Source organism: Salpingoeca rosetta, assembly GCF_000188695.1.
Source record: "Salpingoeca rosetta unplaced genomic scaffold supercont1.12, whole genome shotgun sequence".
NCBI lineage: Eukaryota > Choanoflagellata > Craspedida > Salpingoecidae > Salpingoeca > Salpingoeca rosetta.
This window is the reverse complement of record NW_004754922.1, coordinates 816328-844026: the sequence shown is the minus strand read 5'-3', so window position 1 is coordinate 844026 and position 27699 is coordinate 816328. Positions and strand designations below refer to the sequence as shown.

At 55.2% G+C, this 27699-nt stretch overlaps 11 protein-coding genes across 11 annotated transcripts in view; 5 read left to right on the top strand and 6 right to left on the bottom strand.

Moving 5' to 3' along the window:
- The window catches only part of PTSG_12286 (uncharacterized protein), a gene marked incomplete at its 3' end in the record, with an annotated part of 28915 nt that extends 28261 nt beyond the window's left edge, over positions 1 to 654 (top strand). Inside the window, exon 47 of the mRNA XM_004993783.1 lies at positions 143 to 654. Coding sequence (XP_004993840.1) covers positions 143 to 654 — 512 coding nt within the window. The remainder of the gene's footprint in view (positions 1 to 142) is intronic.
- A 464-nt stretch (positions 655 to 1118) lies between these two features.
- Positions 1119 to 3843, bottom strand: PTSG_05264 (uncharacterized protein; the record flags this gene model as incomplete). Its single annotated transcript, XM_004993782.1, has 7 exons — positions 3308 to 3843; positions 2615 to 2975; positions 2298 to 2419; positions 1981 to 2094; positions 1719 to 1793; positions 1414 to 1496; positions 1119 to 1181 (listed from the first exon to the last, which is right to left on the bottom strand). Exons 1-7 carry the CDS (start codon positions 3813 to 3815, stop codon positions 1119 to 1121), a joined length of 1326 nt encoding a protein of 441 aa, XP_004993839.1. The 5' UTR covers positions 3816 to 3843.
- Positions 3844 to 3920: 77 nt separating this feature from the next.
- On the top strand, positions 3921 to 5619 carry PTSG_05263 (uncharacterized protein; the record flags this gene model as incomplete). The annotated part of the gene is made up of 4 exons (XM_004993781.1): positions 3921 to 4184; positions 4355 to 4460; positions 4704 to 4857; positions 5481 to 5619. 4 exons carry the CDS (start codon positions 3921 to 3923, stop codon positions 5617 to 5619), a joined length of 663 nt encoding a protein of 220 aa, XP_004993838.1.
- A 67-nt stretch (positions 5620 to 5686) lies between these two features.
- Positions 5687 to 6024, top strand: PTSG_12285 (uncharacterized protein; the record flags this gene model as incomplete). The annotated part of the gene is made up of 2 exons (XM_004993780.1): positions 5687 to 5921; positions 5996 to 6024. The coding sequence occupies 2 exons, from the start codon at positions 5687 to 5689 to the stop codon at positions 6022 to 6024; spliced, it is 264 nt and encodes an 87-aa protein (XP_004993837.1).
- Positions 6025 to 6449: 425 nt separating this feature from the next.
- PTSG_12284 (uncharacterized protein) lies at positions 6450 to 8850 on the bottom strand. Its single transcript, XM_004993779.1, has 6 exons — positions 8603 to 8850; positions 8058 to 8377; positions 7677 to 7831; positions 7289 to 7352; positions 7075 to 7168; positions 6450 to 6829 (listed from the first exon to the last, which is right to left on the bottom strand). Exons 1-6 carry the CDS (start codon positions 8808 to 8810, stop codon positions 6693 to 6695), a joined length of 978 nt encoding a protein of 325 aa, XP_004993836.1. The 5' UTR covers positions 8811 to 8850; the 3' UTR covers positions 6450 to 6692.
- PTSG_05260 (uncharacterized protein) lies at positions 8828 to 12108 on the top strand. Its single transcript, XM_004993778.1, has 7 exons — positions 8828 to 9074; positions 9346 to 9471; positions 9737 to 10177; positions 10567 to 10794; positions 10999 to 11105; positions 11337 to 11437; positions 11775 to 12108. The coding sequence occupies exons 1-7, from the start codon at positions 8940 to 8942 to the stop codon at positions 11897 to 11899; spliced, it is 1263 nt and encodes a 420-aa protein (XP_004993835.1). The 5' UTR covers positions 8828 to 8939; the 3' UTR covers positions 11900 to 12108.
- Positions 11913 to 14702, bottom strand: PTSG_05259 (uncharacterized protein). The gene is made up of 3 exons (XM_004993777.1): positions 13867 to 14702; positions 12603 to 13448; positions 11913 to 12378 (listed from the first exon to the last, which is right to left on the bottom strand). Exons 1-3 carry the CDS (start codon positions 14636 to 14638, stop codon positions 12251 to 12253), a joined length of 1746 nt encoding a protein of 581 aa, XP_004993834.1. The 5' UTR covers positions 14639 to 14702; the 3' UTR covers positions 11913 to 12250.
- A 124-nt stretch (positions 14703 to 14826) lies between these two features.
- On the bottom strand, positions 14827 to 17012 carry PTSG_05258 (uncharacterized protein). Its single transcript, XM_004993776.1, has 7 exons — positions 16825 to 17012; positions 16466 to 16561; positions 16225 to 16341; positions 15793 to 15952; positions 15508 to 15558; positions 15278 to 15315; positions 14827 to 15069 (listed from the first exon to the last, which is right to left on the bottom strand). The coding sequence occupies exons 1-7, from the start codon at positions 16927 to 16929 to the stop codon at positions 14887 to 14889; spliced, it is 750 nt and encodes a 249-aa protein (XP_004993833.1). The 5' UTR covers positions 16930 to 17012; the 3' UTR covers positions 14827 to 14886.
- A 650-nt stretch (positions 17013 to 17662) lies between these two features.
- On the bottom strand, positions 17663 to 21684 carry PTSG_05257 (uncharacterized protein; the record flags this gene model as incomplete). The annotated part of the gene is made up of 8 exons (XM_004993775.1): positions 17663 to 17701; positions 17880 to 17985; positions 18223 to 18356; positions 18532 to 18680; positions 18852 to 19431; positions 19628 to 20120; positions 20513 to 20721; positions 21109 to 21684. The coding sequence occupies 8 exons, from the start codon at positions 21682 to 21684 to the stop codon at positions 17663 to 17665; spliced, it is 2286 nt and encodes a 761-aa protein (XP_004993832.1).
- Positions 21685 to 21793: 109 nt separating this feature from the next.
- PTSG_05256 (uncharacterized protein) lies at positions 21794 to 25745 on the bottom strand (the record flags this gene model as incomplete). Its single annotated transcript, XM_004993774.1, has 7 exons — positions 25539 to 25745; positions 25104 to 25202; positions 23915 to 24829; positions 23007 to 23622; positions 22475 to 22627; positions 22102 to 22166; positions 21794 to 21803 (listed from the first exon to the last, which is right to left on the bottom strand). The coding sequence occupies exons 3-7, from the start codon at positions 24826 to 24828 to the stop codon at positions 21794 to 21796; spliced, it is 1758 nt and encodes a 585-aa protein (XP_004993831.1). The 5' UTR covers position 24829; positions 25104 to 25202; positions 25539 to 25745.
- Positions 25746 to 26096: 351 nt separating this feature from the next.
- PTSG_05255 (uncharacterized protein) lies at positions 26097 to 27395 on the top strand (the record flags this gene model as incomplete). The annotated part of the gene is made up of 4 exons (XM_004993773.1): positions 26097 to 26193; positions 26400 to 26455; positions 26698 to 26811; positions 27216 to 27395. 4 exons carry the CDS (start codon positions 26097 to 26099, stop codon positions 27393 to 27395), a joined length of 447 nt encoding a protein of 148 aa, XP_004993830.1.
- Between the last annotated feature and the right edge of the window lie 304 nt (positions 27396 to 27699).

The following is a 27699-nucleotide window of genomic DNA, read 5'->3' as shown; positions in this document are numbered from 1 at the left end:
CTCTCTCTCTCTCTCTGTGCGCGCTTCAACGTTGTATTTGGCCTTTGTCGTGTGCCTGCCCACCAACTCACTGTTCTCTTGTCATTGCTGCTGCTTCTCTCAAACACAACACCCCCTTCGCCCTGTGCGTTTACGTTTACAGGTCTTGAGCTTGATGCTGCAGGTGTGGTTGGAGCTGACCAGGTGCTGCAGGCGGCGGAGGGCAGCGAAGAGCCCGGAACACCGGTCCGGCTGCTCGTGCGGTGCGTGGAGGACCCAGCAAAGCCCGCGCATCCAACTGTTATCGTCATTGATGAAGATGAAGATGACGAGGACGAAGGCACCAGCACCAGGAGCGATCACACCGCAGCTGTGCCAGGTGGTGATGTATCGAGTGGTGGTGGTGGTGATGGGGCCAGCTTGGGGCCGTCGGCGTCTGCGCAGTCGTTCACGAGCGACGGCGGGCCTGAGATGGTGTGGGATGCACAGCCCGTGATGCTGCGCGACAGCTCCGGAAACCAGCAGCCGGCACACACGCTTGCCATCCCGATCCTGTGCGAAAGCGGGCGGCATCGGCTGGTGGTTGCGGCAGCGCACGTGGCGTGCAACCCGGAGGATGAAGTGTCGCTCGTGCTGGCCAACGCCTCACTGGAGGTCACCAGTGCAGACATGTGAGATGTATGTGTGTGTGTGTGTGTGTGTGTGTACACGTGTGTGTGTGAGGCAGAAGCTCAAAGAAGATGCTGAGAGACCGAGAGAGAGAGGGATTGTGTGTGTGTGTGAGACCGAGAGAGAGAGAGAGAGAGAGAGAGAGAGAGAGTGTGTGTGTGTGTGTGTGTGTGTGTGTGTGTGTGTGGGTTTGTGGAGCAAAAGGGTTTCTGTTCGTTTACCAAGCAAAGCTTGCCACTCTTGTGTTTGTTGTTGGCAACGTTACTTGATTGGCCAGTCGTGTACGTACGCGAAATGGTGGCAGCGACCATACCTTGACTCGCCAACCACTTTGCTTTGTTCTTCTCAGTTGTAAAGTAAACAAGATACGTGTAGCGAAGAAACAAAGGGGAGTGGGGGCGGAGGAGGAAGAAGGACTACATAACCATAGCGGGTGCATGTTCGCCGGTGTCTGTGCTGACGGCATGGTTTCATTCTTTGGCAAGGAGACAAACACCTCCCCAGCTTGAATGCTGAGACAGAATACAGCGAACCTGACATTGTAGCGTGCACATGTGATTGTGTGTGCGTTTGAGTAAGTGTGTGTGCGTTTGAGTAAGTGTGTGTCTGTGTGTGTCTGTGTGTGTGTGCGTGTGTGCGCGCGTGTGTGTGTGCCTCTGTGTGCGTATCGTAGCAAGAAACCATCAGTCGCGCACGAAAACACCCACACACCCACGAACGCACAAGCATGAACTGCAGCAAGCGTACGTGGTGGGAGACACGTACAGTGTGTTGTTGAAGGAAGGGAATGACGGTTGGTTTGATCACATGACTCTCCTTTGTGTTTGGGCCAAACTGCCCATGCTCAGCTGTGAAACAAAAGCAGCAGCGCGGCAGAGGTTTTATCAATCAGTCAGGCACGGTTATTCAGCGCAATCATACACACTTACACAACTCTTACACACACGCACACACACGCACACTTACATACACGTGCACACACGTACACGCACACAAGTGCACACACGTACACGCGCACACGTACACGCGCACACGTACATGCACACATACAAACATGGCAGCTTACTCACCCCAGCCCCAGCCAAACACCTGCCCGACAGATGTGACGGCGTAGCTGTGAGCAGATCCACATGCAACAGAAACAACTGCCATCGCACGACCGGTGAGGGAGAGAAGAGAGTGTCAGCAAGATTGATATCGGTGAAGCACAAGCTACCATAAGCCATGCAAATACACGGATCTCACAACACATTCACTGTGCCATACATAAACAGTGCAATGCAGCGCAAGCCAACATAAAACACGACTCAGAACGAACAGAAACTCACGCACCGTCCTCGCCATGTCGGAGAGAATGAGTTTGTTCGTTGTCAGCCGTGCTGTCACTGCTTTCTTCCAGCTCAATCAGCCCTGGCACTGCAGGCGGTGTGTCCGTCGTGTCCCGGCCTGCATGGTTCAGAGATGTTAATTGTCATGCGCAGTAGATACGAGCAGTTGCAGGCGCGGTAACATATAAGATAAACGCTAAACGTCAACGCAGTCGACGTGTACACACCTACACACGCGCATACACACGCATATACATGCGCACACACATGCACACGATGAACACAATGCAATGGCCACAATGAACACAGCACCAAACGGACCGAGCTGGTGGTGGTTGTTCCAGCCAAATGAGTAGACATCCCCTGAAGATGAGAGAACGAGCGAGTGCCACCCACCGGCAGCAATCATGGACATGCACATGCCTTGCAGCGCCTCCACTGGCCTGGAGGTCAGCGCAGTGAGGGACCCGAATGGGATTGAGCAGTTGCAGGTTGCATACTGAGGGGTACATGCTCACACGCACAGGCACACACACACACACATACACGACACACACACATACACACACAACACACACACACACACACACACACACATACATACATACACACGTACACACACACGTACACACACAGACCTTGGAGTTGGCTCGTCGTGGATGGAGCCGTGGCCAAGCTGGCCAAAACCGCCGCGTCCCCATGCCCAGACATCGCCGTGCGTGTCCAGCACCATGCTGTGTGTTTTGCCACAAGCCAGCTGCTTGATCTTGCGAAAGCGTGGAAAGGGAACTGGAATCCAGGCGAGCATACCCGCTTCACTTCGTTGCTCTGCTTGCCCTGTGACTGTGGGTCTTGTGCTTGTTGTTTGCTCTGCGGCTATTGCGGCCTCAAACAGGACGTCTGCTCCTACTTCGCCCTGCTGGTGTCTGCTGCTGCGTTCGTCTTCAACAGCCGCGACCACGATGCGCTCGCTCTGGCAGCACAGCCGCACTTGCTGCTCTGCAGCATCGCCAACCAAACATGAGCAAGAGGCATGGTTTGAGAGACGTCAACAGGACTGGAGGAGACACATGCCTTTTCCGAGCCACATCAAGTGGCACTTATGTGCACAAAACTTCAACTCCACACACACACACACACACACACACACACACACACACACACACACACACACACACACACACACACACACACGCAAGCACGCGCGCACACACACACACACATACCGCAACCGCACAGCTGCTGATGCACAGAACTGCAAAACTCTCAACCCCACAAAGCCACGGAACCGCTGACACACAGAACGGGAGCATTGTAGAACCCGTACGCACCATACGTTGGAAGCGGGCTGTGAGTCAGCACTGCTGCAGGCGCATGCGGTGATTTGCCCGGCCGAAGCACAGTCAAGTGCAAGCGCCCTTGGTTTTCGTACGTACGGCCTGCTCCCGTATCAGGACCACTGATCGTTTCCTGCTGGGGCCTGTGTTTCAATATTGCTTTCGTGGTCAATGCACAAACACAGGACCAGCTGCACGCGGCTTGCTGGAGCAGCATGCCCGCTTGGACTTCTTCATCCTCGTCCTCATCGTTGACAGCCTCTTCAATAAATGCTTCTTCTTGTCTGCGAGCCTTCAGGACTGGACTCACTCCGCGCTGCAGTTCCTGCTCCAACCAGGAACGAGATACCACCGCATTCCACCCAACGCACATCACCTCATCTTCACTGGAAGGCGGTGCTGCTGTTGTCGCCCTGGGCTGCCACTGCTCCTCAGAGCCAAGCACAACCCGCCGCGAAGGCGGCGACAACGACGATGAAGCAGGAGGCCAACGCAAAGTCATCTTTTCATCCTCTTCATCAGCGCTGGTGCGGTTGTAGAAATGTAGGTGAAGATATGCAAGCTATTCTGCAATTTGAAATTTTGGTGGCAGGACCAACCAGCAATGATGATGACAGCGAAAGGCGGCAGCGGCGATGAGGAAGCAGTGCACCAAGCAGGGGGAATGCTGGCAAAAGTGATGCGGACGCCGCCTCGAACGCCGGCGTCGCGTCCTTCACCGTCGATGAAGGCGTGCCTGACACCACTGAGAGCAACAAGCGCTGTGGCACTGGCAAGCGTTCCCGAGGACAAGCTGACGGCATGGGAACACGCTGGGTTCTCTGGCTTCCAGATTCGCAGCGTCGTGAAGCACCAGCACAACGACGCCATCGTACGCACCACTGTGATCGTTTGACCTGGGGCAGGGGGGAGTATGGCGCTACGAGAGTGCAAACGCATGCTCGTACGAGCGGGGTATCGTGCTTTGCTTCACATTCTCACTTCCAACCCTGCCCTCGACACGCACACACACACACACACATTTGCGCACACATACAACAGGGGTTGGTGCTGGCATCTGCCTTTGTGCCAGCGCTGCAAGATCTGGTGGTGGAAGTTGTGCGCTGTCGCCGATGCACGCTGGCTTCATCTGCTGGCTTCGAACAAGGTTGGTTTGTACCAGAGAGCATACGTCTCCTGGGGTGCATGCGTCGATCGATTGTGACATTGTGATGTGTGTGACTGCACGATTTTTGGAACTTGCGCACTTTACGCTGTAGCTGCACCTTCGCCACGCTCAATGATACCGTGCTTGCAGTGCTCGTGTTCTTGAATCAAGAGTGTGATGCAAAGTAGTCCACAACGCTCACATGTACATTCCATGTCTCTGCTTCGGCAATGTTCGATGCAGGAGAAGTGCTGCTGACAATGAATGGGCAAGACCTGATCGGCATGGTGCCACACGACGTATTCGAGTTGACGAAGCAACTCACTTGCAACAAGCTGACCTTCGTCACCGCGTGTCTCCGTGAGAGCAGCAGATCCACGCAGAAGCTGCTCAAGATGTGGCCCGACCCACAGCATACCTCCCGCCAGCACTCCATCTCACCTCAGCCTGTCCCATTGAGCCAAGCATCACACGGCACAGCCTCGCTGGAAGCTGCAACAGCTCTTGTATCAGAACCAACACCACTACCAGCATCACCACCAACAGCAACACCGCACACTTCTCCTCCGCTGTTTCGACTGCCTGTCAGTGCGCAGCGTTCTTCACCACCACCATCACCCATGCCTGCCAGCAGGCGCGAAGCTCTGTCGCAGGAAGACACAGACGCTGTGTTTTGGAGGACCATGTTTGAGACATGCAACGCAGAACGGCAGCGGCTGGCAGCGGAGAACGCAGACTTGTTGAAACTCGTGACCAAATTGCGTGCAATGGAGAAACGACGCACGCGCACGCATGACACACACGGCACACGATACGGCAGTGTGCAACATGAGGATGAACGCAGCATGAGCAGCCACCCTTCGCTGCATCCGCACCCACAGCATGCGTCTGCTTCATTTGAAAAGAAGGAGCAGCAGGTGTTGCTCGCAGACAATCTTCCACCCACCCCAGCGCCATCCAGTGCAAGATCATCACCAAATACTTCCGCACTTCTCTCCTCCCCACCATGCATCGTGTCAGCAGCATCGTTGCCGCCAACACCACCGCCATCGTCAAGTTCATCGTCATCGTCGTTGTCATCGCTGTGCACCAGCGCCGAGCGGCGCGGACCAAACCGTGGCCAGCGCGCTCACGGTCACGGTTGTGCCGAGAACGATGATGTTTGTTGTGGTGGACGATGCGGTGGCGACGAACGTGCTGTTGGTGCTGGCGGTGTGAGCGAGAGCATGGAGCCCGTGTTGGAGGCGCTGCAGATGTCGACACGGACCATTGCCGAGCTGCGGATGGCATTGCAGGTACAGCGACAGATCATTCTACGGCAGCAGCGGCAGCTGGATATGGCTGGTAGTGGTGGTGGTGGTGGTGTGGACGGCAGGGAGGGTGGTGAAGGTGGATGTGGTGATGAAGATGATTGCGGTGGTGGTAATGGTGGCAATGGTGAGATTGATCGTGGTGGCGAGGGTGAGAGATTAGGTGATGAACCGTGTGAGAGGGATGATGATAGCAGTCGTCGTCGTTGTCGCTGCCACGAACAGCTCGACGGCAGCGTGGCCAGCAGCGATGACAGCAGGCACAGCATCACGTGTGCAGGTGTTGGTGAGAAGGATGGGCGACACGCGTTTGGAGACACCGAAGCGTGTGGCCAGACCAACGACACAGTGCGCATGCGACACAGCAGGATACATCAACCGATGCACGTCACTGTGACGGCTCTGCCCACCGCACCGCCTGCCACAACCCCAGCGAGAACTACAACCCGATCACCGCGCGTACATGTGCAGTCGCTGCACAACACCATGCAACTGCTGCGAGAGGACGCAGCAAGGCTGCGCGCAACACTCCAGCTCTGCATGTTGTGAGCGTGTGGTGTAGAGTAGTGTTGGTAGTGCTGCAGCAACTGGTGCCATCACATCAATTCCTGCTTCCTCCCTTGTCTTGTTTTGAGTCAGCAAAACAGCGAGCAAGGAAGCAAGTCGCCTTTTTCAGCTTGTCGATTATGTATTTGTGTGCAAAGGGGGCGTCTGCTTGCTTGTGTACAAGACTGGAGGTCACGCGTGTGTGCGTGGAAATAAACGAAAACAACAGCGCACAGCACTTGCAAACTGTACACGCTTGCGACGCAGCGCCTTCACACGCAGAGACACACAGACACACAGGCACACGCACACACACACACACACATACACAAGCTAGAACAAGGCATATGAGGCTGGTTTGACAAGAGTTGAGATGCTACTTGAGAGGGGTGAGCTTGGCTGCTTTTGGGAAGTGGATGTCTGGTTCATACTTGGGGTTGCTTGCAAGTACATGTTCGTGTTGTCGCTGGAGTTCTGCATCGAAACTCGGAATTTCCTCCACACGAAACCGATCTGGGCACGTTCGAGGGAGAGAGAGAGGGAGAGAGAGACAGAGAGGGAGAGAGACAGACAGACAGACAGAGAGAGAGAGTGAGTGAGTGTGTGTGTGTGTGTATGTGTGTGTGTGTATGTGTGTGTGTGTGAGTGAGTGTGGGGGGGGGAACATGTGTGCAAACACTTGTATGTGAAAGCACACACTTGTATGTGAAAGCACACACTTGTATGTGACGAGACACATGAAGCCACTGTCGCCACACCTGATGCAAGCTGAAGGAAGGCGGATCGTGTTCCCCTTCGCTCGGGACAAATGAGTAGGACATGCCCACTCGGTCGCGTGATGGTTTGGAGCACCTTCACATCCAAAACAAAGTGGCGATGAGAACAAGCAAGACGAACCTATTCACTTGCACAAGGCTCAAGCGGGCACAGTCGTGGACCCGTGCGTCCTCACACACCCACACACACATGCACCTCTGCTAATGCCGGTCTAAATTCGTCGAAGAAACAGCAATCTGCACACAGCACAACATCAAACCTGTGGTGTTTATTATTAATATGAGTTGTTGATGAGACGGATGTTTGATACGAGAAGAAGCAATCCATTCCTACGAAACACGTGCATGAACAACAACAACAACAACAACAACAACAACAACAACAACAACAACAACAACAACAACAACAACAACAACAACAACAACAACAACAACAACAACAACAACAACAGCAGCAGCAGCAGCAGCAACAACAACAACAAAAACAACAACAACAACATCAACAACAACAACAACAACAACAACAACAACATCATCAACAACATCAACAACCCCACACACACAAATCCACAGAATACGTTCACCTGTGCTGCAAGTGCTGATAGTGCGCAGGCTGTGTCCAGTCAAGGCGCTGGGCAGTCACATTTTCAGTTGTAAAGGCGCCGCGGTTGGCAGCCAACGTGGCATGGATGCATGACATGCTGTTCTCGTTTCCATCTGTCAACACAACTTCCTCCGCCTGCCAGGCGATGAATTCACATGACATGCGTCAACAGGCACGCGCGTGAGCTTGAAAGTGTAAGTGATTACATTAAAAATGCTTGGATGCGCAAGTGAATCATTCGTGCTGCCAAACAAATCGGCAGTTAGTGGAACCACACAGCTTGCAGGTGTGTTGCGACGAACCAAAGCAATGCCTCGCGCTGCATTGCAGTTACCAGCCCTGCTTCCATCCACTTACTGACCTGCTCGTTGATGGCAACAGCAAGCCCAGCAAGAGAAGCCATGCCGCCTCCAATCTCGCACACACGCAAGCCTTTGAACACGCCAGGTTGGGAGAGAATCCAGTGCACCAGCACCTCCTCCGAGGGCCAAATGCACACGTTGCCAGTGTTGTTGAAGCCAAGCATGTCTTGTAGCGTGACGACTGGCCTGAGGTGAAACACGAGGGGTTGAAACGAGTCAAACCCAGGCGCGTCGTGCCGATGCCATGTTCCCAACAGCACGTCTGAATCCTGGTCCGCACTGTCTGCAAGCACTGTGCCGTTCCCACTAAACGCGATGCCTGCCACACAAAAATGTCACATCACATCACATCACAACACACAAACACAAAAGACAAAACAAAACATCCTCCCGGTCAGCTCACTGTGGAAAACCAAGACAAAGGTTACAAACACAGGTCACAAACAAGACAGCAGTCATGTCACATCACACACAACTTCATGCAGCTTCACAGGCCACAACAACAACGTCGCCACAACGCGACAACCACACGACACCGACGCACGATTGATTGTTCCAGGTTCGACGCGATGCGATGTGACGAGACCATACGACTGAAACCGCCGTACAGAGGCATCATCCACAGCAGCACCTTCTTCTTCCTGGGGCTCCCTTTGTTCCTGCGGTTGTTCCTGCTGCTGCTTGGCTGCCTGCGCTGCCTTGAGGATGGCATCGCGCAGGATGCGCCACTTGTGCTTGTGTGTGCTGCTCATCACGTTCCGTTATGTTGCTGAATTTTCGCGAATGATTTCCAACAATGTTCAGAACTTGAAGTGGCTGGCAGACCTGTCGGTGGCGGTGGCAGACGTGGTTGTGGCGACGGCGAAGGCGGTGAGCAGCAGATGATGATGACACCGTTCAGGTCAGTGTTGATGCTGTTAGGTGTCACCTTTGTGGCTTGGGTAGTGGGTTTGTTCTTTACCTCTGGCACAGCGTCCGAGTTGCGCGTCTCCTACAAGCCAGACATCTTTCAACAGGTATGACTCTGTATTTCTGTTCGTGTATCTGTGTGTCTGTGTCTGTCTGTCTGTCTGTGTCTGTGTCTGTCTGTCTGTCTGTCTGTCTGTCGATGTGTGTGTCCGTGCAGCTTGTGCACAGCTTATGTATAGCTTGTGTCCGTGTTTTGTATGTTCGTGTGTGTGTGTGCGTGACATGCTTTCACCGATGCGCTCACCTCTGTGTACTTCTGCCCACTTGTCACCTTCTGTTCCCGACATCACCATCCCCCTTTGATTTCCGCATGCACAGCTTCAGGGCATGAACGCGCCAGTTGTGATTGAGGGGGTTCCACTGCACGAGGTTGCGCCTTGCTTCGGCTGGACACTACTGTCTCTGGCAACCAAGTTGTCAAAGGCGGTTCCCGTCAAATACCAGGTATGTGGAGATACTAGGCGGAATTCGGTGACGCCTGCTGGCCACACTGGCTGCGGGATGCTTTGTGACACCACGGTGTGCTTCTCAACTGCATTGTAGTCTGCTCTTCTCTCTCTCCCTTCGTGACTTGCTTGCCACAAGCGCTCTCTTGCTTCACGACCATCCTCTCTCTCGCGCACACATACACACACATACACACACGTACACACACATGCATTGATGTCTCCGCCGATATTGTCTCTGCTCAATACCGTCGTCGTTCCAGGGATCATCGTCAGAGTTCCTGTACTTTAATGAAGCCATGCTGCTGGAGGATAGCAATCGGTATGGGAGCAAAGTGACTCGAAAGGCGTACAAGGAATCTCTGGCCAGGCTGACCACCATCTTGGATGACAGCAAGTGGGACACCATCGAGGGCATGTATCGGTACGCATCGGGCCCGGCTGAGGTCATGCTTGACAAACAGCGGCTGCGAGACGTGGCAAACTTGAGCACGCTGGCCGTGCGGGAGGATGCTGATGCCCCTGCTCACATCAATGTGTGGATCGGTAACGGCAACACCACGGCGGCCCTGCATTACGACACCAGCCACAACGTCTATGCAGTGCTTGCAGGCACCAAGACGTTCACCATTCTCCCGCCCACCTTCATTGATGCGCGTGTTCGCTTTCATTCCAGCTTGCACCCGCTCTATCGCCAGGCTGCCGTGAGATGACTGCGCCTGTGTGTGTGTGTGTGTCTGTCTGTCTGTCTGTGTGTCTGTGTGTGTGTGTCTGTGTGTGTGCATGTGTGTGTGTCTGTATGTATGTCTGTATGTATGTCTGTCTGTATGTATGTGTGTCTGTCTGCTTGTCTGTGTGTCTGTCTCTCTGTGTGTCTGGCTAGCCGTCTGTCTGTCTGTCTGCAATATTATTTGTGTGCGAGGAAGACAGCTCTCCACTTGTCTGTCCATGTTTGTGTGTTCGCGTGTTTGCCTGCCGCGTAGCGCTTTCACCTCCCCGACTGTGCCTCGTGCGTCGATGGCTCCCGTCCGCCCGCCCCCCGGCCTGCCTATTGACACACGTGCCCCTCCCCGCTCCCCCATTTTTTCCACAGGACGCGTGGCGTGACGTCGAGGCCGCCTATGCGCGCGACATGATGCACGTGACCCTCCACCCGGGCGACCTCCTGTACCTACCCCCGTATTGGCTGCACCGCGTGCGCTCTAACAGCGCGTGGTCTCTCGCTGTCAACGTGTGGAGCGATTCGCAGGAATTTATGGCCAGCGAAGAATGCTTTGCTCTCCCGCTCCCCTTTGACGCCACCTGGCCCCGACACAAGCTGGTGTGTGTATGTGTGTGTGTGTGTGTGTGTAAGTATATATGCGTGTGTATGTAAGTGTGTGTGTGTGTGTGTCTGCGTGTCTGCGTATCTGTCTGTTTGTGTCTGTGTGCGTACTTCGTTTCTTACTGCACTTTCCCACCTGTACCAATCTCCATCTCGTGTGAGCTGACACGACCCCCCCCCCCCCTGTCTGACAATGTGCAGATGGGAAAGACAGCGCTGTACCTGCAAGAGCTCAACGCGAAGTTGGGTGGACGAAATTTCCGATTCCATGATCGAACAAAGGGCGAAGACGGCCATGCAAATGACAGGTGCGCACGCGTGAAGGTGGCGGATGAGATACACCGCGTATGTGCAACATGCGTGCTGGAATTTGCTCACACACTTTATCGCATGCTCTTCACTCTCACTTTGCACGTTACAGCGCGTACACACACACACATATATATCCTCACCCTCACTCACTCGCTCACTCGCTCACTCACAACACAACACAACACTCGCTCCCTCCCGCCTGCTTGCGCCAAACGTGTTGTGTTCAGGTGTTTTTCATGGCCGCCACTGCCGCTTGCAGACAATGCGCTGAATGCGAACGAGCGCCAGCACCTCAACACACTCGCTGCCTGTCTTCGACGCATCAAACGTGCGTGGTCACATGATGTGGTGGTGTCATGTGATGTGGCACGGAGGGCCATGTGATGTGGCACGGAGGGCCATGTTGACCTGCCCTGTGTGTTGTCTTGTCACGTGTTTGCTGTCGGAGTTATGTGATGGTGCAGGTCGTCGAACATCTAGTGTGCTCTTGTGACTGTGTTGGAAGGAAGGCCGCCACGGCACTCACTCACTCACTCACTCACTCACTCACTCACTCGCTCACGCACTCACTCACTCACTCACTCACTCACACACACACTCACTCGCACTCACTCACTCGCACGTGCACACACCACGGCTTCTCCACTTCCCATCAACGACACCAGGTGCGCATGTGCGGCGCGTATATGTGCACAACTTTGTTGAACAGACGGCTGCGCTGGTTGCTGGCGATGGCGTTCTCTCCTTTCTCCGCTGCACACTCGTGCCAATGCTCAACACATCCCCGTGATGTTCGGCTTGGTGTCGAAGGGAACATACGGTTTATTTTGATCGACGCACACATGCACACACATGTACACACTCTTACAAGCACATACATCCCAAACGCACACGCATACATGTACACAAACTATTGCATCATCATACAGGCCGTGTTTTGGCGTTACTCCCCTCTTTTGCTGTAACATAATAACCGACCATTAATCCGCAACACAATCACACGTGAAGCAAATGGAAAACACTGAGATAACAGCACACCCACACAAGTAAATCAAACGCACGGATATGCATGAATCACGCACAAACATCACCACCACAACCCAACACCCCCGGCCTCCTGCGCTTCCCAAGCAGGGCAGCATCAGTCCTTGGCAGCATCCTTGAGAGCGCGGGCCTGCTTGATGCGATCGGTGACACCGCGGACAACGGCAGCAATCGTCTCCTCGTTGAAGTACTCGATGTACAGCGCGCCGGCAAACACGGGGCCCACTGTTGGAGGTGGACGGAAAGGAGAGGGTCAACGGTGATGGTGAGGACAAGTGGGGTGGTCAGACGGATATCAAGTGTCACGTGACTGCAATAAAACCACACACGCACACACACATACACAGCCGCACTCAAACACACACAAACACATACGCACACACACACACACACACACACACACACACACACACACACACACACACACACACACAAAACAAAGTGCTCACTTGGGCCGGTCGGCGGCCAGGGAATGCGCGGCGCGGGCTCCACGAGAACACAGAGGATTGGCTTCTGCAGGTTCTCAGCAAGCATCACCTCCTTGCGGCAGTAGTCCGACTTGGAGTACTCGGAGCTCACAAACGAGACCACCACGTCTGACGTGCGGATGCCGTGATCAATTTGCGCAAGGAGGTTGTCCCCGCCAGAGAGCTGCTGGATGTCCATCCACGTGGCGTACCCTTCGTCCGCAAGCTTGTCCCGAACCGCGCGCACTCGCTCCTGGTACTTCCACGTGTACGACAGGAACACCGTGCCCTCCTTCTTCGTCGCACCATCGCGGCCGCTGTCCCCGTCACTGCGCGCGGCTTGGCTGGCCGCCACACGCGACGCGTGCGAGCCAATACCTGCGCTGGTCTCGTCGTTGTTGTCGTCGCTCGATGCCGGCTGTGGTGGCGCTGGTGCAGCCGCCTTTGTGCTTGGCGGATGGGCTGCGGGCGTGGTGGTCCTGACCGTTGCCGTGTACACGGCCGAAGGACCGGTGCCAGCGTTGCTGGCGGTGGCGGGGCGCGGGGCAAGCTGCTCGTACTGGGTGGTGTGCACGGCGCGTGATATGTTGGCCAGCACCTTCTTGCGGAGGATGCCGCTGGTGACACCGAGCTCATCCTTCAGGTCGCTGTCGTCGATGCGCTGCAGGGTCAGGCCGTCGAGCGAAAGCTGCCGCACCTTTGGCACGCACGTCTTGAGGCCGAGCGCGGTGAAGAAGTCGCATACGTCGTCCACAGACCACGTGGACAGGCACATCTGGCCCAGCCGCTGCTGCGTCAGGGCACTCTCGCCGTCATCTGTCCAGTGGCCTGCGAGCGTGTGTGCGCAGAGGTGGCGTGTGGGTATTGGGAGAGAGGGCGAGGTGTGAGCACGGAAGCACGCGGCATATGATGAGTGTATTGGAGTTGAAGTGGAAGGGAGGTGGGATCAGACTGAGCTCTCAGTGAACGATACATACACACAGGAGATGCAGGCAGGTATGGATGAACGCGAATATGTACACAAGCAGGGGCAAGCAAACATGCACACACACACACACACACACATGCATCCACACACACACACACACGCACGCACACACACACACACACGCACACACACACACGCACACACACACACACACACGCACACACACACACACACATGCATCCACACACACATGCATCCACACACACACATACATCCACACACACACGCACACACACACGCATGAACAAACACACGCACCGCGCTTGATGACCTGCCACTCCGACTCCTGGCCAACCTGGCCAATGGCCGTGTTGAACTGCATCACTGTCGGCGTGAGGCGAACGTGGAGGTGGCGGGACGGGTCGTGGAGGTGCACGATGCCTGGGCCGTCGCGCCGTGTCTCCACAAAGGTGAAAGTCTTGCCCGTGCCCAGGACCTCGCGCCAGACGTACTTGTCCGAGCAGTGACGCAGGTAACCGGTTGTGCTCGACCACACCGTCTTGTCCTCGTTGAAGGATCCTTCCCAGATGTTGGCGCCCCAGCGCAGGCGCAGGCCCATGCGAGCCATGTTCCACTTCTCGTCCGGGTCCTCGGAGATGGCCAGCCAGGCGTCGTCCACGCGCACCTGCCGCGGGCCGCCAAGCTCCTTCAGGTACAGTGCGTCCTCGCCCTGCTGGAACAGCCGCAGGGCGATGGTCTCGCCGCTGCTGTGGTTGACGAACCGCCAGTGTGGCGCCACATCCGTGAACAGCTCGCCCACCTTCTCCAGGGTGGCCACGTCGGCCTCCCACAGGTGCGTTGCCACTGCCGTCGGCATCACCATGGTGCCGTCGTCGCCGTGCTGCGACTGCTGCGACTGCTTGGCTTCATCGCCGCCCTCTTGGTGTTTACGCCTGAACATCGCGCTGCTGCTGCTGGGGTTGTTGCTGCTGCCCTTGTATCTCCTGCTGTTGTCCTTCTTCTCTTTCCTGCCGGGCTGGGACCTTACCTGCACGCTGCTACTGCTGCTGCTGCCACACCCACCGAACATGTAACACAACGATTGCAAGGTCGTCAGTTAGGCTTGGGCGTTTGTGTTTGTGTTTGTGTGTTGTTTCCGACAATGAGATTCCACGAACGACCTTTCATCGCACCTTTCACTTGCAACTCTGCTTGCTTGCTTGCTCGATTGCTTACATTAGATAGTGACACGCCAAGTCGCATATGTTGATGAACCAAGGGAGTGTGTGTGTGTGTGTGTGTGTGTGTGTGTGTGTGTGGTTGACGGTGCAGCGATCACTACTTGCTGGCCTTTGCTGCTTGTGCCGAGGACGCTGACGCTGCAGACGACGATGATGGCGGCGGTGAAGAGACAGGCTTTGGTGCGTTGATGAACTGGTGCACGCCCGCAAGCACGCGCTGCGACCGCTTTGCGTCGCGCCGTCGTCTCCGCTTCTTCTTCCCGTCCTTCGCCACGGGCTTCTGCGTGTGTGTGTGTGTGTGTGTGCGTGCGTGTGTGTGTGTGTGTGTGTGTGTGTGTGTGTGTGTGTGTGTGCGTGTGTGTGTGCGTGTGTGTGTGTATGTGTGTGTGTGTGTGTGCGTTGGGTGGAGAAGAAGAAGCAGGTTGAACAACACCAACAGCACACAGCAACCGCACACAATAGCAATGCCAGCAGCGAGCATGTCGCACCTTTGGTATCTTCTCGACTTGTAGGGGCTTCATTTGGGCTGGAGAAGACGCAAGAGCACGGGCGAATGAAACACAGACAAAGGCACATGCATGGTGCTGTCAGTGAGCAGGGGAGGGAAAGGAGTACCAGCACATACCATGCAACACGCGCAACACAGCACAACACAACACAGACACAACACAGACACAACATGCGCACACACAAGTGCGCTCAAGCCTGCCTGACATACCATTGATTAGATATTGCTTGAGTTCCTTGTCTGTCTTGCCCTGAACACTCTCTGCAAAGCATACACACACACGCACACACACACACACACACAACACACTCGTTGGTATGGTGCAAATGAATTGGGCTCACTCACACACTCCCAAATCAATCAATCAATCAATCAAACACACTTCCATTGTCATCCCTCTATCACCCCACACACCCCTCGCACATGCAACCTAATCCGCCCTCCCCTGCCATGTGCTCTGATGGCTTTTCACATGCAGCTGCAGACATTGCTTACCCATGCGCCATCGCTTCACAATTGCCTTGTCAATGTGTACCCGCAGTGCCGGGTCCTTGAAGAAAAGCACATCTACACGATCCGTCTTGTTGTGGATGCAGTACACCAAATCCTTTGCCTTGAGCTCGTCCACATCCAACAACACTCCATCGTATGACCCCTATCCACAAGGACATCAAGCAAGAGAGAGAGAGTGTGTGTGTGTGTGTGTATGTGTCATGGGTGACATGGGTGTAAAACACAAGGTGAGTGTGCCAGTGGGTCAGCCATCCAGTCATCCAGTCAGTCAGTCAGTCAGTCAGTCATCCAGTCATCCAGTCAGTCAGTCAGTCAGTCAGTCAGTCAGTCAGTCAGTCAGTCAGTCAGTAAGGATCAGTCAGCGGCATACAGCGCTTGCAGAAATAAAACAACGATAGAGAGCACTGAACATACGTCAAGCTCGTCAACACGCATGCCGCCGAGGCCCTTCTGATCAAACTCTTTCAGCTTGTCCAACAGCTCTTGCTTGTTCTTGACGTCATATGTCGGTTGAAATGCAACATACCCATCCTGCTCATGCGCCCACGCAAATCAGGGACAAAGCATGCGTGTGAGCACCAGCATCTTCTGGAAACATGGACGCAACAGATCCGTGCGTGCTCGTGATCATCACGACGCTCACACTGACGCTCACCTCCAAGTGCAGCTTTGAGTCTCGCTCGTTGATTTCGTGCTTGAGCTTCTCAATCTGTTGTTCTGGGTACTCGGTCAGCTCAAGTTGTTGCAACACCTGCACCACATAACGGGAATGCATGGCGAGCCAAAAAAAGGCCATGTGAGACCAATGCCTGCCTGCAAAATGCGTCCAACACGAGACTTTTGCACAGAAAGAGGGACAGACACACGGATACATGCACAGAAACGCACACTCATACACAAACGCAACCACGTAAACACACACAAAGCACACACACAAAGCACACTCACTCACGCACAAGCACACTCACACACATGGCACACACACACATATAGCAAACGAACAGAATCACTCACGTCTGTAAAGGGAAGAGCTGTGGGACTGCGCTTGAGCAACTCCTGCATGCGGTGAATTGCTTCACCAACATGCAATCGCCGCACACGGCGCGATGTAAAGCTCATTTCCTCCTGTCGTCCGCTGCCACTGCACCACTCGTCGTCAAACAAGACACAGCAGCAACCAACAGCAGCTTTCGTGCCTTGAATTGTAGAAAGTTATGAACACTTCCATCGAATATTCCGCAACGGCAGTGGGGAATGGAGGACAGTGGACCGAGCGAAGAGCACAAGCTGTGCACTCACTCACTGTCACCTCACACTGACCTGACACCTCCAGCTCGTTGCATCTGCTCCCTGTCCTTCACCGCTTCACCCTCTTCATCGTGGTCATCCCAACGGGTGGTAGGGTTTACAGTTTGTGTGTTGTGTGACGTGTGACGAAGTGGTGCACCAAAACATGCTACCAGCTGGCAGACAACAACATGCCGACACGAGAGCTCAAGAACTCACACACAACCTCACACACACACGTTGTGCACAACAAACACAAGACACAAGCAAGCAAGCATGTTGGCATGTAGGTCAGGTAGAAAGAGGGGGAAGAAGTAAAGTGAATGAAACAAGGGGAAGGAGGGGAGAACGAGGGAGGGCAGGTCAAGCAGCACAGCCGCAAATACCACACATCCATAAAGGAAGGAAAGACAGAACGAAAGACGAGGGAAGCAGTCAAACCACGAGGACAGACCGAAGCAAGCGCAGTGTACGTAGAGCAGCGCAGGTGCGTCATCGACAGGTTGTCATGGGTGCCTGTCAGCAGCACCGAAAGAGAGAACGTGCCGATGGCGCATTCCAGCAGTTACATCTCGTGTGGGCCAGACGATGCCGTCATGATGTCCTGAAGCGATTGTGGTGGGAAGTTTGTGGGAAGGGAGGAGCAAATGGCCAGCAGAGTGAGCAAGGAAGACGTGGCGAAAAAAAGAAAGTAACGATGCACCATCACCACACCGCAACACACACACACACACACACAACACACACACACACACACACACATCATGCGTTTCACTACTCACCCTTGGAGCGCGGGCGAGACAGTGGTCGAGCACAATCTCAAGCTCAATGACAAGCTCCATGAACGACTGGTCGGCAGAGAAGTAGAGATAGCACGCGCGGAACAGCCTGAAGACACAGGGAGACACAGACGAAGATGAGTGGTCAGGCAGGCAGACGGACGGACAGGCAAGTTCAGCCACCCAGCAACACACAAAACAGTGCAACAACAGGAGGGGGTCTTGCTGTGAGCGCATGAAACGATGCTTGCAAGCACAAGTGACATTCAACATTCCACCACAGCACAGAAACCACACATCACACTCTCAACATATCAAGCACGCGCCAGCCCTGCGACCAACGCACTCTCGAATGTCGTTGATGAAGGAGAGGGCATTGGTGTACGCGCCACTCTGGATGCGGCTGTGCAGCAAGTTGAAGCTCGGCAGCGTGTTGGTGTTGTACGCAACCTGCAGCTGGCGGGCGGTCTCAAACCGCTCCTGTTCAGAGTGGGTCGGCGACGTGAGTTGTGTGCAGAGGGACGTGAGTTGTGCAAAGGTGGTGGGCAGAGGTGTCACACAGACACAATGCAAGCAGCAACAAGAACAGTAAATGTTGCACGCGAAACGGCACACACACACACGTACACACACATATACATACACACACGCGCACCAGGTGTTCTTGGGGAATGGGGTTGAGGAACGGCCAGGAGAGGCGGTGGTTGATGAGGGCTGGCATGACAATGTCGCGGCAATAGAGAAGAGCGGTGTCCTGCGGCATGGGCCGACGTGGGGACAGCATGGCCGGGTTTGGGGGCACGTCTGTTGGAAGACGGGGATGGCAGTGCAAGCCGTGGTCATTGTGAGGTGCGTGGTGAGAGGGTTAGTCAGAATATACACGCACGCAATAGCGCAATGAGCACGCGTCAAGGACAACAACCAACGTCAATGCAAACACACACACACACACAGTGTGTGAGCAACCTCACTCACAGTTGTCTGGGGCGTGGTGCGGGTGCATGTCTGGCTGTGGCATCTGAGGCGAGGTGTGCTGCTGCGGCGGTTGCTGATGATGGTGGGGATGGTGAAGATGAGCTTGAGGAGGCTGATGCGGTGGTGGTGGCTGTTGGTACTGCTGCTGCTGCTGGTGGTGGTGGTGGTGGCGGTGGTGCTGGGGCGAGCCTTGCACGTGGGGGTGTTGCGAGTGCTGCTGCTGGCGCTGCGGCGAGATGCCCACTGGCGGGAGATGGGCAGCTGCAGGGTGGGGAACAGCCCCACGCGGCGGCGACGGGATGTGATGCGGCGGCGGTGGTGTCCGTTGGTGCTGTGGCGACACCTGATGCTGGGGAGCCTGGTGAAGCTCAGCCGCCTGCTGTGGCTGTTGTGGCTGCTGTGGCAGCGGCAGCACCGAGGCGTGATGCATGTTCGGATCGTCCTGTTGGGGAGGAGGAACAGTCCAGCCAGGAGGCATAAACGGCGACATCTGATGGCTCATGCCTGGGTACACCTGCGACAACTGCTGCATCGTGTATGGCTGGTACGCCATCATCACCTGCTGCGTCATCATCGCCATCTGTGACACGCGTGAGCGTGTGACGTGAGCGTGGGATGTGACATGTGTGTGTTTGCAAGATGGCGTGAGCGGGTGATGAGTCGCGTGAGCGGGTGTGAGCGTGTGCTGAGGGTGTGCAATCAATCAAGTAAAGATGGCCGTGACACATGCTGAGCACAGTGGAAGCAACAGCGTGACACATGAAGGAAGTGCTCACGTTTCCATCGGCGGGGTAGGCGCTGCTGCTGGCGGTGGCAGCAGCTGGAGGCTGGCCCTGAGCAGAGGACGCCGGTGCGCCCACAGCTGCCTGGCCTCGCTCACTCGCCCGACGACGGACAGCAGCACGCCCCTTTTTCGTGCTACCACGGCCACGGCCACGGCCACGGCCACGGCCACGACCACCGCTGCTGCGCCGACCACGACCGCGCGCACGTCCAGATGCAGCTCCGTTCGCAGCAGCACCACCCTCGTCGCCACCGCTGTCACCACCGTCGTCGTCGTTGTCGCTGTTGCCGCCCTGTGTGCGGCGCCTGCGGCCGCTTGATGGTGCGGGGCGCTTGCGGGCTTCCTCGGCCTTCTGGCGCGCGCGCTCGAGCGCAAGTCGCAGCTCACGATCGGAGGGCAGGTCCTCGGGATTGGCGATGGAGATTCGGGAGGAGCGAACCTTGACAGACGTGTTCTTGCCGTCCAGCCGCACTGTCAGCCACGTGCTGTTGGAGAATGCATCGTTGAGTGGCACGCAGGAGCATGGCGTGGTGAGACCAAGAGATTGTGGGCGACATGCTGGCACCGTGAGGGCATATGGCATGCGCAGGCATACATGCATGCATGCATGCATGCAAGCACGCAACACAGAGGGGCAGAGATAAAGCAGCAAGCAACACAAAACAGACAGTCATCAAGAGGAGATATGAAGTAGACCCGGGTGTAAAGGCCTGCAAACATCTCCAGTTCACACACACACACACACACACACTCACTCACACGCACACTCACTCACATACAAACACACTCTCACACGCACACACAGTCATACAAACACACACGCGTGCATTTACACATACACACGCGCGCGTCTTCGAAAGCGTTTGCATGCACGCACCCGGGGTACTCTGGGATGTTCTCGATGATGCCGAGCTGGCCTTGCTTGCTGAAGTTGGTGCCTTGCGGGTACGAGTCGCGCGGTTTGTTCAGGACATACACACGAAGGCCGACGCGCAGCTGGTTGAAGAAAATGGAGCGCGCAAGGCGCTCCGTGTGCACGTACTTGGCAAGGCGTGGGTCGGTGAGGCGGATGTTGCTTGAGCGAACCTGCGGGCCGCGTTGTAGAGGAGGCGCAGGAGCAGGGACAGGGGCGAGCACGTGGGGAGGGAGGAAGGTGGGGAAGAGCGGATTGCGGGTAGGTGTAGGGTAAACATAGATGGGTGGGTGGTGCAGGGGTATGGAAGATGCAGGAAAATCAGTGGGATAAGCACCAGCGGCAGCGGCAGCACAAAACAAAGCAGCAGAAAAAGAAGCAGCAGAAAACGAAGAAGGACGTGTGCGCGGCGGGGGAGCAGTGGCAGCAGTGGAGGGAGAAGGAATGGCGGTGATTGAGGTGGGGGATGACGGGGTAGAAGCACAAGGGGATGAGGAGCCAGTTGTCGTGGATGCAAAACGGGGCGGTGTTCGTGGACGGCAAGGCATCACACGCATCACGGGCGAGGGTGGCCCCGAAGAAGGGGAGGTCACATGAGGTGGAATGTGCAGAGACGGCGCCACAGTAGATGCCATCAGATGTGATGAAACAGCAGGAGGATCAGGAGAGACAAGTGGCGCAGTTGAAGCGGAAGATGTTGTGGTTGGTGTTGGGCGGCGCACGGGAACGAAACGCGATGGGGCAGTCGAGAACACACGCGAGGCACGGCGAGAATTGACACGGCGAAGATTGGCAGCATTGCCAACACGGCGCGAGGGAACAGCGGTGCGTGCAAGCACGGAGGAAGAGGAAGAAACCGAAATAAAAGCAGATGCGCGGTGTGCGCGATAGGCGGCGTAAAAGTAGGAGGTCCCAGGACGCGGAGCAGGAAAGGGACGAACGGGAATGACGGTGGAAACGCGGTTGGTGGCAAGTGTTGAGTGGTGGGGGTTGTGGTGAGACGAAGGAAGCACAGTGAAGTGCGTGGAGGGTGAGGGATGCAAAGCGGGCGCGTGGGAGGGAGGCGGGTGCGAGCCATAACCGGGGCGCAGTCCACGGACAGGCACAGGAGGGTAGATTGCGGGCGGCGGCCACATGGTGGGTGGGTTGGTGGGTGATGGTCATAAGAGCACAAGGTGAGAAGATGGAAATGAGCAACAGCGATAACAACAGCAACCGCAACGGTTGCAAAGAAGCAAGCATAATTCAGCGCCAACTGACAAGGGAGGGAAGGAGGGGGGAGAGGCGAGCATGTCTTGTCTTTGGTCAGTATGATTGGGTCAAAGAGAGAGAGCGGGGGGAAGAGATTGTGCAGTGGACGTGGTGGGAGAAAGCGAGATTGCTTCAGCAGCACCTTGTTTGTGCGAGAGTGTGTGGTTGAGACAACGAGAGGAGGGGACAAAGACTTGGGGGAGAGGGACAAGTGACCAGGGAAGGAGAGGGGTGTATGTAGAAGGGGAAGAACGGTCAGGAAAACAGGCAGAACAAGAAGAGAGAAAGGGGCGACGTCGCACGTGTGTGCACATGGGGTCAGGTTCATGCTGCCAACCACAGCTGTGGTGGAGTTATGCTGAGTCAGCTGAAAGCTGCCGTGGAGGCTTGAACAATACCCCTCAGTTGTAGAGCAAATAACAAACAAACGGGGGCGAATAACAAGCAGAGATAAAAAGGAGAACAATGGGTAATTGGGAGGGGGAAGAGAGAGAGAGAGAGAGAGAGAGAGAGAGAGAGAGAGAGAGAGAGAGAGAGAGAGAGAGAGAGAGAGAGAGAGAGAGAGAGAGAGAGAACAGAGAGCAAGCGTTGGTGTGTATGCATTTGCACGCACGCATGCATGCATGCATGCACTTCTAGTGGTGGTGGCGGAGAGGCTGGAAATGGACACGTTACCTTGATGGACTCGGACGTCTCGTCGATCTTGATGGTAAGCCAGGTTGTGGGGTATGTCGGCACGGATATGATGGTGCCTTCTTTGCCCAGCAGCTCCGGACGCTTCACAGTGATGTCCGATTTGCTGCCTGTGCCAGTGGGCTTCAAGCGCACCTGTGTGGGGCACGAGCATGAGCATGAGCACGAGCATACCATGGACAAGTGCATGTGTCAGGAAGTAGGTAAGTCCATCATGGCTATGCACACGCATGCACACACACACACACACACATGCGCACACAATTCACTACGCGACCACCACCACCACCACCACCACCACCACCACCATGTTCACTGTTCAAGCCCTGCGGTATCCACTGCGTACTCTCCCACCGTGCACACACAAGTGCACAAACACACACACACACGCACACACACAATCTGGCATGTGTTGTCAGTGGACAAGCTCACGCAGAATGAACGTCTAAACACGCATGCACCCAGCAGCCAGGTACACGCAAGTCAGAGCAGAAACTCCAATGTGTGGACTCACCCTGTCACCAAACCGCAGCTCGTTGAAGCGCCGGGACAACTGTGTGCGACTCAACTCCTGGCCGACAGTTCGTGCATTCGCCAGTACGTCGGCGCTATCATCCGCCTCGTCGTGTTGTTGTTGCGGCTGCTGCTGCGGTTGTTGTTTGTGGTGATGTTGTTCTGTTTGCGGTTGTTGTTCTGTTTGCGGTTGTTGTTCTGTTTGCGGTTGTTGTTGTTGTTGTTGTTGTTGTTGTTGTTGTTGTTCTGTTTGCGGTTGTTGTTGTTGTTGTTGTTGTTGTTGTTGTTGTTGTTGTTGTTGTTGTTGTTGTTGTTGTTGTTGTTGTTGTTCTGTTTGCGGTTGTTGTTGTTGTTGTTGTTGTTGTTGTTGTTGTTGTTCTGTTTGCGGTTGTTGTTCAGGTTGTTGTTGTTGCTGTTGTTCTGTTTGCGGTTGCTGTTGCTGCTGCTCCTTGTCTTCTTGTTGTCGTATTCTTGGAGAAGACGGTTGCGTGTCCTTGCTGGTATTCCTGTTATCGTCGCTGAGAGTCGTGCCAGTTGCGCTGCGTTGATCGGCGTTGTTGCTGTTGTCCTCTGTGTCCTCTGTACGCTTTGGTCGCTTCGAATCAGGCCCTGGCAAGCTGGTCATGCCGGAGCAAACGTCGACGCGCGTCAGCAGGTGAGTGCGCAATACCACTCACAGGTTGTGTTGTCTGTTCACACACGCACACAACACGCACCACGCTCCCACCCACTCGCTGACACATATATCTCCCACGTTGCCTTGCACTGCATCACTCACTCACACACACAAATCCTCTACACAAATTCTCTTCACAAACACGCCACGCACGCACGCACACACACACGCACACACGCACACACACACACACACACGCACACGCACACGCACACGCACACGCATACGCACACCTTATTAATGCCACTTCTTGCGGGTCCTCCTGCGGGGTATCTGTGGCTCCTACTGTGGTTGATGCTGCGAGAGCAGCAGGCTGCTGCTGTTGCTGATGTTGTGATGTGGTTGCGCGTTCGAGCTTGGCCCTCTTGCCTTGTTGCTCGTCATCATCATTGTCGCCATTGCTGCCATCATCCTTCTCGGGCGCGCTGGTCACAGGGGAGGCCGTGGTGACATCGCTGCTGGTGGAAGTGGCGCGCCCATTGCCCAGCTGGTGCTTGGGCAGCGAGGATATGGACGCTGATGTCGATGATGCTGAGGACGGCAGGCTGGCGGCGTGAGTGGCGGAGCTGCCCGTGGCTGGCGTTTCTTGGTTTGAAGATGCAAGTGTAGACTTGGTGTCGATGCTACGGCTGCTGTTATCGTTGCTGTTGTCGCTGTCGTTGTTGTCGTTGCCTTTGTTGTTGTTGTTGTCGTTGTTGTCGTTGTTGTTGTCGTCGTGGTTGCTGTTGTCGTCGCTGTTGTTGTTGTTGCTGCCGGTGGTGGTGTGTTGTGCTGTGGGTTCTGCTTGGCTGACCAAAGGCTGCTCCGAGGACAGTGGGGCGTCGGGGGCTCCAGCTGGGGGCGAGGGAGGCAACTTGGCAGGCGGCAGTGGCATGTCGCTCAGTTCAAGGCCACACGGCGACGATGAAGGTGTGTGTGCAGCGTGTTGCAACTGTTGCTGTTGTTGTTGCTGTTGTTGGATGCTGCCGTTGGCGTTCTGTGTGCTGGGTGCCACTTGGGTGGTGTTGTCGGAGATGGTGTTGTTGGGGTGTGTTGCCGGTTGTTGGATGCCTGTGGACGAGGTTGGTGGTGCATTCGCGCTTGCCGTCTGCGGTGCGTTCACGCTTGTCAACACCTGGTGCTCTGGCCCAGTTTGGCTTGCATCCATGCTACGTGGAAATGTGTGAGTGCATGCGCATGCGTGCGTGGATGTGCATGTGTGGATGTGCATGTGTGGATGTGCATGCGTGCGTGGATGAGAACCAAGTGTGTGTGTGTGCGTGTGTGTGTGTGTGTGCGTGTGTATGCGTGTGCGTGTGTATGCGTGTGTGTGTTGTGTGCGTGTGCGTGTGTGTGTGTGTTGTTGCCACTGCTCAGCAACCACCACAGCAAGACAACACCACAGCAAGACAACATGACGGCAATGACATGACTGCTTCTTACCTTGGAGACGGTTGCTTGGTTCCAGGTCAGATGCGAAGCGAAGGCGAGAGAAGGAAGGGAACGTGGAGCACAAGGAAAGCGAGTTGAGGACGGAGATGGCTGGAGGGGAAGCAGCAGCACCAACGGCAGCAGCAGTCAGGCAGTCATCATGGCAACACGATGGTGAGACATGATGCGGTGGTGAGGATCCAACAACATTGGTGTGGAAAATGTCCGAGTCACATCACGACGCAAAGTGGATCGCAACGAGCAGTTTGGAAGTCGTTGCTTTCTTTTGTTTGCAAGCAAGCAAAGCTACCAAGCGTGCGTGCATGTGGTACGTGTTGGTTGGCTTGATGCGTGCATGCACGCATGGATGCATGCAACAGTTGTGTGTGGTTGATGTGATGTGATGAAGGGCACGAACCGCACACGACCAAACAGCCAACTACAAACCTCGAAGAAGGAAGGCGAGCTCGCGTTACGACGTTGGCCAGCACCACGTTCGAGGTTCTTGCTTGCTTGCTTGTTTGCTTGCTTGCACAGTCCGAGAGTCGCACACAAGAAGGGGGAAGCACGCATGCACGACAAGAGGATGCACGCACGCACGAAGAGAGGGGAGAGATGCAGGGCACCACCCATGAAAATGTGACGGAGAGATGCAAGCACGCAAAAAAATCAAAACGAAAAGCCAGCAAGGGAGGGCGGCGGCCGTTGTTGGTTGGATGCCGCACCCGCTTCTTGCCTGTTGCCTGCAGGCTCGCCCCAACCACTGCGTCGAATTTTCGTCCGCGTGGTTGCGAATCGTCGGATCCGAAGTGCCCACTCTCAACTTGTGCTGTCGTGAACTGGTCATCCACGTGACACGAGAGGACACACCAGCTTGCTTCCTTGCTTGTTGGATCCACTTCAACCCACCACCACCACCACCACTGCACACACACACACACACACACACACACACACACACACACACACACACACACACACACACACACACACAGAGCAATCGCCATGGTGCAAGGGTTTAAAGGCTCGAAGAATGAGCACGCCAAAGGCAAGAACAGGGCTCATCAACAGAGACGCAGTGCAAAACGAACCAAGAAAGGAAGTACGTCACCAACCTTTTGTGTGTGTGTGTGTGTGCGCGTGTACGTGTGTGTGTGTGGGCGTGTGTGCGCGTGTGTGTACGTGTGCGTGTGTGCATACGTGTGCGTGTGTGTGTGTGTGTGATCTGTTCAGGGCAACAACAGTGGAATCGTCCGCGTGAATTCACGCGTGCGTGCGTTGTGACTCCCATGCGCTGGAATATGACAGAGAGATTTGTCGCGCCAAAGAAGGCAAAGGCCATCCAACACATGAAAACGCAGCGGGTACGTGTACACACTGTGGCGTGCTCGTGTATCTTTATGCATTTGCCTGTGTCTGCGCAGGTTTGGTTTCCTGATGTGTGTGTGCGTGCATGTGCATGTGCTTGTGCTTGTATCTGCGCAGGTTTGTGCGCCTGATACTGCTCGTGCATGTGCGTGCGTGCGTGTGCATGTGTCTATGCCAATGGTAGTGGCTTGTGCTCATCCCACTAACAAACCCCTTGCACGTGTTGGCGTTGGCACAGATGCTGGAGAAGAGCATTAAGCAGAGTTTGGAAAATGAGCTTGCGTCACGAACAGAGGAGGGCCCGTTCAAGGTCATCAAAGTCGAGGCGGACAAAATCATGGCCACGGGAAAGGTGCGTGCGTGCGTGTATGTGTGTTGTGTGTGTGAATGTGTTGTGTGTGTGTGTGTGTGTGTGTGCGTGTGTATGTTGCGTGCGTACGTGTGTGTGAGTGTGTATATGTATGTGTTTGAATGTGTTGTGTGTGAATGTGTGGCTGCATCTATTTGGTGCAACTATTGTTCGCGCTGTCAAGCATCCACTTGCCAACACAGTTCACTCGTTTCAGCAACCGTAGCCTTCACATCGCACTATGTGTCGTCCGCTCCACCCACTCACTCACTCACTCACTCACTCACTCACTCACTCACTCACTCACTCACTCACTCACTCACTCACTCACTCACTCACTCACTCACTCACTCACTCACTCACATTTTCGCACACACACACACACGTACCCATGCACAATCGTGCAGTTGGTGAAACACAAGCTGAAGGAGCTGACAGCAAAGACGCGCGCACCGAAAGCGCCCGTGGATGAGGAGGTGCTCAAAGCACAGGAGGAGGCGCAACAGGAGGGCGACGATGGCGATGAGGATGTGGTTGACAGCGACGACGACGGTGACCGCGTCAGCGCGAGGAAAGACACCCTCTGATCATGGTGGTTTGTGTGTATGTGTGTGTGTGTGTGTGTGTGTGTGTGTGTATGACTCTGTGTGTGTGCGTGTGCGTGTGCGTGTGCGTGTGTGTGTGTGTGTGTGTGTGTGTGTGTGTGTGTGTGTGCGTGTGTGTGTGTGTGCGAGACTGTCTGTTTGCCTCCGTGTGTGTGTGTGTGGGATGATAAGCATGGTGTGCATATTTTGGGAGGTACTGCAAACGCTCGTCACTGTTATACGCGCGTGCACTTCACGACCTATTGCTCTCCTTCTCCTTCCTCTTCGTTTTCGTTGGCGGCATGCT

Coding starts and splice junctions, on each gene's coding strand:
- PTSG_12284 (XM_004993779.1), bottom strand. CDS start 8,810: ATGAGCAGCACACACAAGCACAAGTGGCGCATCCTGCGCGATGCCATC. Junction 7,832..8,057: donor CTGTTGCCATCAACGAGCAG/GTCAGTAAGTGG, acceptor ATCGCCTGGCAG/GCGGAGGAAGTTGTGTTGAC. Junction 7,169..7,288: donor TTAGACCGGCATTAGCAGAG/GTGCATGTGTGT, acceptor TTGGATGTGAAG/GTGCTCCAAACCATCACGCG.
- PTSG_05258 (XM_004993776.1), bottom strand. CDS start 16,929: ATGAGCTTTACATCGCGCCGTGTGCGGCGATTGCATGTTGGTGAAGCA. Junction 15,559..15,792: donor TGTGAAGCGATGGCGCATGG/GTAAGCAATGTC, acceptor TATGCTTTGCAG/AGAGTGTTCAGGGCAAGACA. Junction 15,070..15,277: donor AAGTCGAGAAGATACCAAAG/GTGCGACATGCT, acceptor ACACACACGCAG/AAGCCCGTGGCGAAGGACGG.
- PTSG_05259 (XM_004993777.1), bottom strand. CDS start 14,638: ATGTTCGGTGGGTGTGGCAGCAGCAGCAGTAGCAGCGTGCAGGTAAGG. Junction 13,449..13,866: donor GTGGCAGGTCATCAAGCGCG/GTGCGTGTGTTT, acceptor ACACGCTCGCAG/GCCACTGGACAGATGACGGC. Junction 12,379..12,602: donor CTGGCCGCCGACCGGCCCAA/GTGAGCACTTTG, acceptor CACCTCCAACAG/TGGGCCCCGTGTTTGCCGGC.
- PTSG_05260 (XM_004993778.1), top strand. CDS start 8,940: ATGATGATGACACCGTTCAGGTCAGTGTTGATGCTGTTAGGTGTCACC. Junction 10,178..10,566: donor CGCTCTATCGCCAGGCTGCC/GTGAGATGACTG, acceptor TTTTTTCCACAG/GACGCGTGGCGTGACGTCGA. Junction 11,438..11,774: donor CTGTCTTCGACGCATCAAAC/GTGCGTGGTCAC, acceptor CAACGACACCAG/GTGCGCATGTGCGGCGCGTA.